Consider the following 15749-nt stretch of genomic DNA (forward strand, 5'->3'; position numbering starts at 1 on the left):
ATGGTAATTACATGAAGTGATGGAGGTTTTTGCTAAAACTTTGGTGGCAATCATTTCCCAACATAAAAGAGTATCAAATCAACACATGGTATACCTTAAAATTACACAATGTTACATACATTTCAATTATATCTCAAAAAATTGTAGTAAACAAATCAACAGTGACCAAGTAAGTTTCATCCCAGGAATAAAAAATAACTCCACACAGGAAAATCTGTTCATGTAACTCAGATTATTAGCAGATTAAAGGAGGAAATATACATGATACTAGTATTTGGATTATGGTATTTTTTTAAACATTCATTCCGAGAGACAGAGAGAGCAAGAGAGAACACACACGTGTACGTGAGCAGTAGAGGGGCAGAGAGTGAGCAAGAGGAAGAATCCTAAGCAGGCTCCATGCTGTCAGGGCAGAGCTGGATGTGGGGCTCCATCTCACAAGCCGTGACATTATGACCTGGGCCAAAATCAAGAGATGGACACTTAACTGACTGAGCCACCTAGGCGTCCCTGGACTACAGTATTTTGAAAAATTATTTCTTGATTAGTATCTACACGCTCTACACAACCCCTTGTTTTCTCCTTCTGGAATTTCTACTGAGTGCTTGTTATTGTACACGGTCCTTTTAGGACTCTGAATTATTGTTATTGTGAATTATTTCTTTCTAGGAGATTCAATTTACTTCACATTCTCAAATATTTTGATGCTCAGCATCTTTGGTAAATTTGCAACTCTTACACTGAATAGGGTTTATTATTAGAAAGTGTACCTGAAAACCCATAACTAGTGGTTTTCTGATGGCAGCATGCATGCCTGGCACTGGTGCCCATTTGAAGTTGTACCTGTGTCTCTAGAGAAGCAAACCTAAAGCACAGTTTCCATAGTCAGTGACAACAAGGGCAAACCTGCCAATCAGCTACTCCACTATGCCAGCTTCCAGGGCCCCCAAGTTGTTACTGAGAAACAATAAACATTAACATTTGTGTGACTTAATCAGCTAAAAACTTCAGATAAAGTTGAAGGCTCCATTTATTTTAATCCCTCTCTAATCCCATTTTTCAACTCTTTCCCAGAAGCAACCCCTATTATAAATTCTAGACCATGTTTTTTCTATACCTTTAACTGTATACATCCATCTACAGCGACCAGTGCCCCATACCACCCATCTTATCTCATCCCACATAACCACACTATTTACTAGGGGAAGTGGAAGTTCGGGAAGTGGAAGTTTCCTAATGACAATATATATGTCCTGCACAGGGGACCAAAGGCAAATCACTCTCATATCCAGTGGGAAGCCAGCCTAAGATTAAGTTTCTCTTATCACTATTGCCCACAGTGAGCTTGTTAAAGAGGTACTCTGCCATGATGGCTTTTGGGGTCCCGTTCTTGCTATCTAGATAAAAATCCATTAGTATATACTTATTTTAATAAAGTAAAAGTTTTCAGGATAAAGTTGAAGACCTCATTTACTTGAATCCCTGCTCAATCCCATTTCCTTCACTCTTTCCCCAGATCAACCTCAGTCATAATTTTCAGGCAGTGTTTTTAAATTTTTACTATGCACAGGCTCCCACATTCTTCAGGGCCCTACACCACCCCCCACACTGTTTATAAGGGGAAGATTAGTTTTGTTGTCCAGAGTCCAATGGAATACCTTCTCCCTCCATCTCCAGAGATCCTGAGCTGCATAGGAAAGGGTTGGGTGGGTGGAGAAACTTAAAAGGTGAGAGATAGCTGTTTTAAAACTTAAAAGGTGAGAGATGTGCAAAAAAAATAAACTTGAAACCTTTATTAATTTAGGAACCAAATAACTTTATTAAAACCAAATAACTTTATTTATTTATGGCAAAACTGGAAGAAGAAGATGGGAACCTTCTGCAAAGGCACTACTGCAAACTGCATGCTGGGCATGGTGACCAGGGGAAGTCACCGTGCACCCTGTGCCTATGGGGAAACAGTCCCAACTCAGTTCTTGTCGCTGTTGCCCAGGCTGAGCTTGTCAAAGAGGGAGTCTGCCAGGCTGCTTCCCACGGTCTCCATCTTGCGCAGGTTGGTGATGTAGTCGCTCAGCTTGCTGATGGCCTTGACTTGCTCGTGCAGGTAGTTGCTCTCCAGGAAACTGCACAGGTGGGCGTCCTTCTTGAGGGTGGCCAGCTGGTGCAGGTCGAGCAGGCTCTGGTTCAAGGACTTCTCCAGGTGAAAGGCGTACTCCATGGCATTCAGGCCGCTCTCCCAGTAGTCACGGTCAGGCTTCCTGATGTCGTGGAAGCGGATGCGACCCCCGCGCTGGTTCTGGAGCTCCATCAGCTTCTGGGCTTGCTCCTTCTTCTCGTGGGACTGGCGCAGGAAGAACTCAGCGAAGTTCTCCAGGGACACGTCCTCACGCTTGAAATAGAAAGCCATCGACAGGTACACGAAAGAGGCGTGGAGCTCAAGGTTGATCAGGTTGTTGACAGAGGACTCGCACTGGGGGTGGTAGTTCTGGCGCACATGAAAGAAAGGCACGTTGGCCATGGCTGGCGGCGCTGGCACCAAGGCGAAGGCCGCTCGGAAGCGAGGGCTGCGGGGCGGGCAGCGGCGGGGCCGAAGGCGGTAGCGACCGCCTCGGAGATTCCCCAGCGTGAGTGGCGAGAGAAGCCGGAGGCCTCAGTGGCAGTGGAGACCTCCAGGCGGCGTCCGTTGGGCTCGCACGACGCAAGGGCTCTGGGATAGGTCAGGAAGTGGAGTCCGTTACGTAAAAGGGGCGGGGGGGGGGGAGGAGTTTCCAGTGGATGTATGGGGTGGGGGAGGGGCCGCGAATGCTGTGTTCTAAGTTCCATTGGGGCCTAAATGAGGCAAGGCAACCCTGCGCTGAGCACTTCGCATTTAAGTTTTTTTTTTTTTAATGTTTGTTTATTTTTGAGAGAGAGCGAGGGACGGAGGGGCAGAGAGAGGGAGACAGATTCCAAAGCAGGCCCCAGGCTGTAAGCTGTCAGCACGGAGCCCAAGGCAGGGCTCGAACCCAAAAACCCGGAGATCATGATGCTTAACTGACTGAACCACCCAGGCGCCCCCTGGCGTTTAGGATTTTAATCTTGCAATTAAAATCTTTAGAAGCACCTTCTTCTCAAGTGCACATGGATCAATTACCAAGAAAAATCAAATTCTGGGCCATAACCAAGTCTCAGTAGATTTCAAATGATTCAATTGCTATAACATTAAAAAAGAAAAAAAATATCTGAAATTTAAAAATCTAACGTTCTACCTTAAGGAACTAGAGAAAGAAAAGCAATATACACACAAATCAGAAGGCAGGAAATGATAAAGGAGCAAAAAGTTCAGTGGAACACAAAACAAAGATATGTAAAACTAAATAAAGCCAAACACATTCTTTGAGACTAAAAAAAAAAAGATAAATCTCTAGACAGACTGATCAGTAAAAAAAAGACATAAATTACCAATATCAAGAATGAGACAGAAGACACTACTGGTTATGAAAAAGGAACATTATTGCTATGACTGACTTAGACTAATTACGATTTACCTCTAGCAACCAGATATGTTATTACTCCCCTAAATTGGGGTTCTCTGAGCACGAAAGAGGTGAAATAGTTTTTAGATCAGTAATCAACAGTTTTGGCCTCATTTCTATTCATTAGTAACTCATAATACATTAATTCAAGCAATTACTTTCTTTTCTCTTCAAAAATGTTGGTGGTAGGGCAATCCATAAACAAAGTGTGGCAAGCACAGGATTTCTAAGATAATGGAAGTGAGTAATACAACAGCTGGTAGAGAAGGCAAAAAGAATGGTGTATGCTGGAATAAAAACTTTCTTTTTACGGTAAGTTGAAGAGATACTAAAATCCTTAGTAGATAATAATTTACCTCTGTTTCTGTCTAGAGTTTGCCCTGAGTTTTAGTATTTTAAAACAGAAAACAACAAAAAAATAGAAAACAACAAAGTGGAAGAGAACGGATTTAATGAAAAACTAATATAAATTCTAGGTTAATGGGGAATTATTAGTTTTGCTACTGTTTCTCAGTTTAGTTATTAATACGGGCCTAAATCTTTATAATGTAATGTCTTTCAGAGTAATTAAAATGCATCTCTGTAGAACTGAAAAGTTTCATTAACTTTAAATAGAGCTAACTCTTTATCATCTCCTCTACTGCTTCAGACATCACTCTAGAATTATAATGAAACCTCATCGTTTATTTAGCTTCAGGACAACTCCTTTGAAAATGATCTTACCATCAAACAACTTCAGAACTGTCTATAATATGTTCAAGATGCCACTTCTCAGATAATAACAGGAAATCTCAGACTATATCTATATTCATTGCTAACTGGCCCTAAAATTGGCAATAAGAATTGCAAGTTTTATTAGGTTTTCTTCTCAAGACATCCTACCTTTTGCTCCAGGTATATCAGCTACCTGGTATGGTGCTTATAAGTACTAAATTAGTAATCAAAAGCCACAAGTTCCAATTCTAGTCAGAAGTCACATGCATCATTGGTCTTTTTGGCATTCACAATATTGGTCCAAAGATGAAAAGAATATTACCTGTTTTGCCTGTCCCAAATGGTATTGTTTCCAAGCATTTTAAAATAATAAAATTAAAAATCCAGCTAAGAGTAGGTGCCAGCCAACAATTTTTCTATTTGAATCATATATGAACTTGAGGAAGTATATCGTGATGTATCTCTATAGCCTAGTAAGAACCAGTGTAAGAAACCTACAGGTAAGGGGTGCCTGAGTAGCTCAGGCATCTGATTTTGTCTCAGGTCATGATCTCATGAGGTATGAGTTTGAGCTCCATGTTGGGTTCTACACTGTCAGTGCAGAGCCTGCTTCTGATCCTCTGTCTCCCTCTCTCTCTACGCCTCCCCTGCTCACACACACTCTCAAAAATAAACATTTCAATAAAGACAAAAGAATGTTTAAAAAAATAAAAGAAACCTAGAGGTAAGTTGTTTCATTGTTAAAACCCCTGGCATTACCATCACCAATTAAATTAGAGGAGAGAATTGTGTTCAATGCTGAGGGAGGGGATAGGAGAAGAAGGAAGACAATAAATTAGGACACCTGGGTCCTATTTTTGGCTGCACCAATCAGTATCGTGCTATGGAAATAGAGTAAAATGACTTCTGTGGGGCTATTATTTTAAAAATGAAGAGCTTAACCTATTTAGTTTTCATACACCCTATCAATTATAAATATAATTGATCTATTCCATGAATCTTTCTTCAACAGTGGAATGGAAAGAAAAATCTGCCTTTAGTCTATTCATGATAAGCAGTTACTGGTATCAAATATTAGCTTCGGGAATGGATGATACTTTACCATTCAACTAGTCATGCTGTTTTAAGTTATGGCATTAGTGCGACTCTCTAAAGCATACAGTTCAAAAAAAGGGAGAGCCCTCTTTTCTCAGTTGGTGGTTGTATGTAGAGTGGGACTAGGTCTTCTGTTTCAGCTTGATGGTACCCAGGACCTAGGGCTAACAATATATGGCTAATTCAATGTTCCAGTTTCTTGTGCCACGGATTTTATTGTACCTTGCAAGTGGCTAAATGGAATTTTATTTCTACAGTTACTGATATTCCAACTATGAGGGCCACTGTCAGCCTCGTCCTGGGGAGACTATGCCCTAACACCCGTGGGGGAAGAAACCAAGGACAACCCCAAATATTAAAGGAATCAGCAGCTACTTACTGTAACAGAAATTGATTTACAGTAGTGGCCACACCCAGATGGGAATCTGAGCAGTGGGTACGAGTGGTGATTAGCTGTATTTTATTAAATACACCATGAATTGAAAAGCACGTTATTTTTTATGTATTAAAAAAGGAAAAAAGGGGCACCTGGGTGGCTCAGTTGGTTAAGTGTCCCACTCTTCATCTCAGTTCAGGTCATGATCTTGCTGTTCATGAGTTTGAGCCCCACATCAGGCTCTGTGCTAACAGTGAGGAGCCTGCTTGAGATTCTGTTTCTCCTTCTCTCTGCTTCTCCCCTGCTTGTGCTCTCTCTCTCAAAATAAACTAAAAAACAACTTTTAAAAAAGGAAAAAACAGGGGCGCCTGGGTGGCTTAGTCGGTTGAGCCTCCGACTTTCGCTTAGGTCATGATCTCGCGGTTCGTGGGTTCGAGCCCCGCGTCGGGCTCTGTGCTGACTGCCAGCTCAGAGCCTGGAGCCTGTTTCAGTCTGTGACTCCCTCTCTCTCTGACCCTCCCCTGCTCACGCTGTCTCTCTCTCTCTCCTAGAAATAAATAAAACATTAAAAAAAAAAGAAAAAAAAAAAAAGGAAAAAACATGCTTTAAACTAATCCATGATGTCACTGGTTATAAGCTGCACTTCAATTTCAGAGAAGTTAAAATGTGGATCAGAGAATCCATGAAACATGGTAATAGTTTTACTGGTCTGAATACATTTATCAAACTAGCTACTTTTAAAATACTCATAATTGTTTATACTTTTAGGTAATTTATCTGTGGCCCTGATAGTCTACAGTATTATGTACAAAGACACAAAACATTAATAAAGAAAAAATTGTCATTTTCTGTTGGATATTGTATCATTTTACATTTCAGTTTCATCCTAAAATGGGTGGTTTCTGACTTTTTTCTTTCCCTTTTTTTGGAGGGGGGGTTAGTGTATTGGACTAATATAATTCCTTGAGAAACAGGTAAGTCCCAGTTTTCTGAATTCATGTCCAACCTCCTCCTAGCATGCTATGGGAGGCATGTGACACCATGTTTCAAATGAATAGATGCATGACCATTTACCAAGCAAAGTTGCTGATCTAGGTTTCTACTCAAATCCCAATTTGAATGTGAAAGTTTTATTCTCATCAATTCCACTCACTGATTGCAGCTCACTATTAGATAATGGGAGTCCTTTCTAACAAGGATAGTACTGCCTACACCAAGCAGTTAAGCATCCCAAAGCAGGAGCACAGTGGATCACTACTACACACGCTAGGCTCTCATGTATTTCATACATTCATAGTTCCTATTTAGACCCTAAGACTTTGAACAACTGAGGGGAGCTCCTAGAAAGCCAGTTATAGGATACATGTATGAAGACAACACTGACATTTTATTCCCTGAGTGGAAATCTGCTTAAAAAGTGGGATAGCTGATGTACCCCAACCCTGCCCCCTATGCCCATATGAAGGGAAGGGTGGATTTGAGGAAAAGCAACAGAGTCAGTGATGGTACAGATCTTTCCCGAGGATGAAAACAAGGGTACGAGAGGCACCTGGGTGGCTCAGTCGATTAAATGTCCAACTTTGGCTCAGGTCATGATCTCATGGTTTGTGGGTCACGGCCTGTGTCAGGCTCTGTGCTGACAGCTTGGAGCCTAGAGCCTGCTTCGGATTCTGTGTCTCCCTCTCTCTGTATGCCCCTACCCCACATGAACTCTGTGTGTGTTTCTCAAAAAATAAATAGATGTTAAAAAAAGGGGGGGGGGGGTAATAGGAATTTTCCACCGGTTAGGTGGATACTGTGGAAAACTTTAGCCATGTTGCAGCTACTCTGCCCCAGAGGGCTGCTTGCCAGGCAAAAGGCCCCAACAAGGATGTGAGGTATGCATACTAGGAGAGAAGCCAGCTGGGGAAGGGGTTGGAAGAGGCCAACGAAAGATCAAAACTCCCATTTCTGGAACTGAGTTGTACAGAGATTTCTTTTAGGACCCCTTGAAGAACACTGTGCACCTCCCACCCAACTTATAATTAGGCCCACCAAAGATTTAGTGACAGACAAAAAGGGGATACACCAATACCAGCTAAGTTAGAGACCTCTGTCCCTTTCCCCCCAAAATACCAAAGGAAAGAAAATGGGAAGGAGTAAGGGTTTAAGGGCAGATCATGCTCCTCTTTTTGCTCCATAATCTTAAGGTCAAAGTCTAGCAAGAGCTGGAGGAGCAGAGGAGCAAAGGAGAAAAAGGTGGGCATAAAGCAAACCCAACACTGAAGTTTTAAATGAGCGAGAATGAAGGTACCTGGGTGGTTCAGTTAGTTAAGGGTCCAACTTTGGCTCAGGTCATGATCTCACAGTCCATAAGTTCAAGCCCCATGTTGGACTCTGTGCTGACAGCTCAGAGCCTGGAGCCTGCTTCAGATTCTGTGTCTTCCTCTGTCTCTAATCCTCCCCTGCTATGCTCTCTCTTCTCTCTCTCTCAAAAATAAATATTTAATTTTTTTTTAAATGGGAGCAAAGGGATAAGAGTTTTAATGCCCAAAAGTGCTCAGAAAGGTAGAGTATATCTCCCTATCTCTAAGGAATAGGGAGTTTAGACTGTCAAACTAGAGTGGCTACACAAATCAGGGTCTCTTTAGACACCTGAATCATCATTTATGTGATCTCAAATTCTGGTGCAATATTGCCATGGAATCCTTGGATTTCCACCAGATCCATTAGAAGAATATCTTCTGGCAAATTAATTCTAATTAGGTACACTGATGAGTTCTGAAAGTATGTGTGTATTTAGTGTAATCATGGGTAAACAGCATATTTGGAGGTTAAAAAGGGAATCATGAACTAGACATTGTTGCCTACAATATGCAGAGTTACATCAAATATATGGGGGAAATGACTGTACAAGTGAAAAAAATGGGCCCAGTATTCCCGCCAAGTACCCAGTCTATGAAGGCAGGTCTGAAAAAGAGTAGCTGGCAGTAAGAGAGGAAATCTGCTGAGGTAACTTCAGGTCAAGGTTAACAGACTGCTCACATGGGCAGAAGAGAACATACTAGAACAAGTCCACTGCTTTAGTAATATACAGTCTGAAACCCTCCAAATTAGGTTCTGACCATAACCTGAAAGGAATAACTGAGACTATACAGGTTTACAATCTACAAAAGGGCCCAAATGCCAGAGAATAAAACACCACTAATTTTAAAAGAGCAACTAGAATATAAAGGAACCAGTCCCAGAACCCTTTGGGTTGAACCCTCTCCTCCTTGACTGTACAGATGGGAGTAGAGTCTGGGCCTGCCAGCCAGCCAACTACCTTAGAGAGCCCTGGGGCCCAGCCCACACTAGCCTCAGACTTCCCAATAACATGGCTCCAGCACTGCATGCACCAGGACAGCCCTGGACACCCCAGCATTGCACCCACTTCAGCTCCAGAGGACTCTCCGTGGTACCCCCTATGTCGAGTGCCCCAGGACCTCCTAGACCACACCTGTTTCAGGTCTACTGTGTTTCCAGGGTGCTCTCTGCCCAGAGAGCTCCAGGACCGCCCCCACCCCCACCCCCCGAGCTTATGCCCACTTCAGTTCCAGCTGTCCGACCAGAGTAGCCACGGCTCAGAGTGCCTTGGGATTCCCAGCCCATGTCCATTAAAACTCCAGCCAACCAGCCAAAACTGCCAGGGATACACAGTCTGAAAAGATGATGTCCCTACCCAAGGCCGATCTTCAAGTTTAGGAGAAGTAGCTTTTCTGCCTAATTCATAGACACAAACACAGAAAGTCAAACAAAGTGAGGAGACAGAGAAATATGCTCTGAATGACAGAATGAGGCAAAACCCCAGAAAAAGAATGAAATGAAACAGAGATAAACAATCTACCTGATAAAAAGTTCAAAGTAATAGTCATAAAGATGCTCACCAGACTAGAGAAGAGCGGATGAACTCAATGACAACTTTAACAAAGAGATAGAAAATATTAAAAAAAAAAAAAAAAGAATGAATCACAGTTGAAGAATACAGTAAATGAAATGTTAAAATACACTAAAAGGAATCAACAGCAGATTAGAGGATGCAGAATAACAGAGCTGCAATCTGGAAGATAATGTAATGTTAAGCACACTGCTAAACAGCAAAATGAAAAAAGAATTCTGAAAAGTGAGAATAGGTTAAAGTCTCTTTAGGACTATATCCAGCATATTAACATTCTCATAAGAGAGATCTCAGAAGAAGAGAGAGAGAAAGGGGAAGAAAATAATGTGAAGAAATAAGAGCTGAAAATTTCCCCAGCCTGGGGAAGGAAACGGACATCCAAGTCCAGGAATAAAAGAGAGCCCCAAACAAGAGGAACCCAAGGAGATCTACAACAAGATATATAATAATTAAAATGTCAAAGATTAAAGATAAGTAGGGAATCTTAAAAGCACCAAGAAAGGGGAGCCTGGGTGGCTCAGTTGATTAAGTGTCCGACTTCAGCTCAGCTCATGATCTCAAGAGTCCATGGGTTTGAGCCCCACATCAGGCTCTGTGCCTGGAGCCTACTTCAGATTCTGTGTCTCATTCTCTCTCTGCTCCTCCCGTTTGCTCTCTCTCAAAATAAAAATAAAAGACAAAAGGGGCACCTGGGTGGCTCAGTCAGTTGAGCGTCCAACTTCGGCTCAGGTCATGATCTCACGGTTAGCGGGTTGGAGCCCCGCGTCGGGCTCTGTGCTGACAGCCAGCTCAGAGCCTGAAGCCTGTCTTCAGATTCTGTGTCTCCCTCTCTCTGACCCTCCCCTGCTCATGCTGTCTCTCTCTCTCTCTCTCTCTCTCAGAAATAAATAAAAAACATTAAATTTTTTTTAAATAAAAGACAAAAAAATTTTTTTAAAAAAGCACCAAGAAAAAAGTAACTCCATAAGGGAAACCCCATAAGGGAAACCCCATAAGGCTCTTTAGCTGATTTTTCAGCAGATACTTTACAGGCTAGAAGAGAGTGGCATGATATATTCAGAGTGCTAAAAGGAAAAAACCCACAACCAAGAATACTCTAACCAGTAAGGTTATCATGTAGAACCATGGAAAGAAGGAGTTTCCCAGAGAAGTTAAAGGAGTTCAACACCACTAAAATGGCCTTATAAGAAAGGTTAAAGGAACTTCTTTAAGCAGAAAAGGACATAATTAGAAGAAAATTATGAAAGGAAAAATATTTCATAAGTAAAAGCAAGCATACAGTAAAAGTAGTAGATCACTCATAAAGCTAGTATGAAGGTTAAAGACAAAAACAGTAAAATCAATTATATCTAAAAAGTTAGTTAAGGTGATTCACAAAATAAAAAGATATAAAATGTGACAACACATACATAAAAGGTGAGAGTAAAAATAAATTTATTTTTTAGAATGCATTCAAATTTAAGCAATTATCAAATTAATACAGACTCTTACATACTTAGGATATATGAACCTCATGGTAACCACAAACCAAAAACCTACACTATAATAGATAAACTAAAAATAAAGAGGAATCCAAGCATAACACTAAATTAAGTCATCAATTACAAAGAAAGAAAGCAAGAGAAGAAAGGAAGAGAGAAGTAGTACAAAAACAACCAAAAAAAGTTAACAAATGGCAATAAGTTCATATCTATCAATAATTACTTTAAATATAAAAGTCTAAATGCTCTAATCAAAAGACATAGGGTAGGGGAGCCTAGGTGGCTCAGTCAGTTAAGCATCCAACTCTTGATTTTGACTCAGGTCTCTCTGGGTCCGTGAGATCAAGCCCCACACTGACAATGTACAGCTTACTTGGAATTCTCTCTCTCCCTCTCTTTCTCTGCCCCCAGACACACACACTCTCTTAAAAATAAACGTGAAAAAAAGTCACAGAGTAAATGAGTGGATACAAAAAATAAAACAAGACCCATCTATATACTGCCTATAAGTGACTCATTTCAGACCTAAAGACACATATAGACTGAAAAGTGAAGGGATGGAAAATAATTTTCTATGCAAGTGGAACCAAAAAAATAAAAATAAAAAGCCATACTTATATCAGACAAAACATACTTTATAACAAAGGCTGTAGCCAGAGACAAAGAAAGGTATTACATAATGAATGATAAAAGGATCAATCCAACAACAGGCTGTAAATACCTATGCAGCCAACATGAAAGCACCTAAATACATAAAGCAAATATTAAAGACATAAAGAGAGAAACTGACAGTAAAACAATAATGTTAGGGGACTTTAACACCCCACTTACATCAATGGATAAATCATCCAGTCAGAATATTAACAAAGAAACAGTGACTCTGAATGACACATTAGATGAGATGGACCCAATAGATATATATATAGAACATTCCATCCAAAACCAGCAGAATACACACTCTTTTCAAGTTCACATGGAAAATTCTCCAAGACCGATCACAGCTGAGGCCGCAAAACAAGTTTCAATAAATTTAACAAGACTGAAATAATATCGAGCATCTTTTTTGATCATAACAGTATGAAACAAGAAATCAAGTACAAGAAGATAAGTGGAGGGGCGCCTGGGTGGTTTAGTCGGTTAAGCATCCAACTTTCACTTAGGTCATGATCTCGCAGTTCGTGGGTTCGAGCCCCGCGTCGGGCTCTGTGCTGACTGCCAGCTCAGAGCCTGGAGCCTATTTCAGAGTCTGTGTCTCCCTCTCTCTCTGACCCTCCCCTGCTCACGCTGTCTCTCTCTCTCTCCCTCTCCTAGAAATAAAAATAAAAATATTTAAAAAAAAAAAGAAGTGGAAAAAACACAATATGTGGAGGTTAAACCAAATGCTACTAAACAACAAATGGGCCAATGAAGAAATAAAAAATACATGGAGACTAATGAAAACAAATAACAGTCCAAAATATTTGTGACACAGTGAAAGCAGTTCTAAAAGGAAAGTTAATAGTGATATAGACCTATCTCAATAAACAATAAAAATCTTAAATAAATTATCTAACTTTATGTCTAAAGGAACTACAGTAAGAACAAAGCCCAAAGTCAGTACAATAAAGGAAATAATAAAGATCAGAGTGGAAGCAAATGACATAGAGACTAAAAAAAACCACAACAACAAACAACACAAAAGAACAACACAACGTAAAGAAAAAAATCAATGAAACCAAGCACTGGTTCTTTGAAAAAAATAAAATTGATAAACTTTCAGCCAGATTCATCAAGAAATAAAGAGGACACAGATAAATAAAATCAGAAATGAAAGAGGAAAAGTAACAACTGACACCACAGAAATACAAAGGATTATAAAAGACTGCAGTGAAAAATCATACGCCAACAAACTGAACACCATAAAAGAAATGGATAAATACCTAGAAATATACAATCTTCCAAAAGTGAATCAGGAAGAAAGAGAAAACTTGAACAGACTGATTACTAGTGACGAAATTGAATTTTATACTAAAAAAAAATTCCCAACAAACAAAAATCCAAGACCAGATGGCTTCACAGGTGGATTTTACCAAACATTTGAAAAGTCAATCCTTATTCTCCTCAAACTATTCTAGAAATTGAAGAGTAACACTTCCAAATTCATTCCATGCCATCAAAGACACTAAATGAAGATACGTAAATCAGACAAAGACTAAACAAAAAGAAAACTACAGGCCAATATCCCTGATGAACATAGATACAAAAATCCTCAATAAAATATTAGTAAACTAAATTCAACAATCCACTAAAAGGATCATTCACCACGATCAAAGGGGATTTACTGCAGGGATGCAAGGATGATTGAATATTCACAAATCAACCAACGTGAAACACCACATTCACAAAATGAAGGATAAAAATTATAGGATCTCAATAGATGATCATATAATAGTCAGAAAAAGCATCTGACAATATTCAATATTCATTCATGAGAAAAACTCTCAACCAAGTGGGCATAGAGGGAATATACCTCAACATAATAAAGGCCATAAATGATAAACCCATAACCCTGAAATGTGCTTTTTTAAAATAAAACAAATTTTATTTTGCAGTAATTTTAGATTTATAGCAAAGTTGCAATGACAGTACAAAGTACTCTCCTATACTCCTCAACCAGTATCCACTAACATTATGAACATCTTACACTGGAATGGTACATTTGTTAGGAATAGTGAAGAACTAGGGGCACTCAGGTCATGATCTGGTCCATTATTATTATTAACAACTGGTTTGGATTGCACCAGTTTTCCCACTAATGACTTTTTTGGATCCACAATCCAAGCCCTACTGTGTTTACTTTTTAAAATTTTTGTTTAATGTTTATGTATTTTTGGAGGAGAGAGCATGAGTAGGAAAGGGGCAGAGAGAGGGGGAGACACAAAATCCGAAGCAGGCTCCAGGCTCTGAGTCAGCACAGAGCCCGATCCAGCACTTGAGATCATGACCTGAGGCAAAGTCGGACACTTAACTTACTGAGCCACCCAGGTGCCCCAAATCCACTCTGCATTTGATCATCATGTCTATTTAGTCTCCTCTGGTCTATGACAGTCTTTTCGTTTTTCTTTCATGATCTTGAAAGTTTTGAGGAGTCAGGTATTTTATAAGATGTCTCTCAATCTGGATGTCTTTGGTAATTTTCTCATGACCCCATTGAGGTTATGGGTTTGGGGGGAAATTACCAAAGAAGTGAATCCCCTTCTCATCACATGATATATCATGACTTATCACTGATGATGCTAACCTTGATCACCTGGTCAAGGGAGTATCTGCCAGGTTTGTTCACTGTAAGTTATTTCCCAGCACTTTCCATACTCTTATTTTTTAGGAACAGATCATTAAATCCAAGCCACACACAAGAAAGACAGAGAATTAAGCTCTGCCTCCTAGAGAGGGGAGTATTTGCATATATAATTTGGAATTCTTGTGTACTATATATTTTTCTCACCTATTTATTTGTTCATTCATTTATACCACTGGGGACTCTGATGCATTTACTATATGCTTTGGTTTATAACCCAATACTGCATTATTTGTTACTCAAATTGTTCTAGCTTTGGCCATTGAGAGAGAACTGAGTCCTTCAAGTTGGCTCCTGTATCCCTCTGACACCCTCCCATTCTTTTTTTTTTTTTAAGCACTCCTTAGTTTCTAATAATACATTATATTCCAACTCATTGTGAATTCTCCTTGCCCCAGCCCTAGAATCAGCCATTCCCCCCATAAAAGTCATGGTTTTTTCTTTTACTGGTGGAACAGTATTAGAAACCCAGATCTGGATGCTAGGTGGAACTATGCAGTTTTGAAAAGCAGCCAACTTGATGCCTGTGCACTCTAGTGAACCCTGAGGACAACTATTTTGAAAAGTCAAACACAAATAAATTAGAAATAACTGGTGAAGAAAAGTTCTGAAATAGATGTTTTAAAGAATTACTAATACTTTATTCATGTTAGTTCAAAATTTTAAATTCTAACATGCAAAGCATGCTAATAGGCTAAAAGAAAGGAAAAAATAATGGAAGAGATCAAATGATTCCTAAATAAAGTGACTGCAATCGAGCACCTAAAAACTAGGATAGAATTAATTTATTGAGAGAATTCTCTGTCCCAAGCACTAAGCTAAGTGCACAGCCTCAAACCTAATGCTGCAAGTATAATTTCTCCTTTTTAAAAGATACAGAAATTGATGCCTAGAAAGGTAGAATGTTTGCACAAAGAATACCAGTCAGTAGGTGGCAGAGCTGAGACACCAAATCAGGTCCAGGTCAAGGCCGAGGATTTTGGCACAGAATTTTTACTGCTTATGTGAGATTCTGTGTGTACACAGGCTGTCTCCATCAGATCTCAAATGCCATGATGGAAGGTCAGCTTAATCACTGTTTTATGTCCTGTGTCTGTTATACAGCAGGTACTCTCAGCAGATAAATCTGATTACATCTGGCCCAATCTCTACATGGTGAAAATGAGAACCACAAAGTACATTTTCTTCCATTGTTCGTTGTACATTTTCTTCCATTGTTCGTTATAATTAGACTTGTGTTCCAAATCAGGTAAGGGGCACCTAGGTGGCTCAGTCGGCTAAGCGTCTGACTTTAGCTCAGGTCATGATCTCACAG

The 15749-nt window shown here is 40.0% G+C and overlaps 2 protein-coding genes across 2 annotated transcripts in view; both read right to left on the minus strand.

Moving 5' to 3' along the window:
• The window catches only part of PRRG1 (proline rich and Gla domain 1), a 139592-nt gene that overhangs the window by 43059 nt on the left and 80784 nt on the right, over positions 1-15749 (minus strand). The gene's annotated exons all lie outside the window — the stretch shown is intronic.
• LOC120247953 (ferritin heavy chain-like) lies at positions 1814-2654 on the minus strand. Its single transcript, XM_039256074.1, has one exon. It carries the CDS (start codon positions 2516-2518, stop codon positions 1970-1972), a length of 549 nt encoding a protein of 182 aa, XP_039112005.1. The 5' UTR covers positions 2519-2654; the 3' UTR covers positions 1814-1969.

Source organism: Hyaena hyaena, unplaced genomic scaffold, assembly GCF_003009895.1.
Source record: "Hyaena hyaena isolate Hyena2069 unplaced genomic scaffold, ASM300989v1 scaffold_12, whole genome shotgun sequence".
NCBI classification, from domain to species: Eukaryota; Metazoa; Chordata; class Mammalia; order Carnivora; family Hyaenidae; genus Hyaena; species Hyaena hyaena.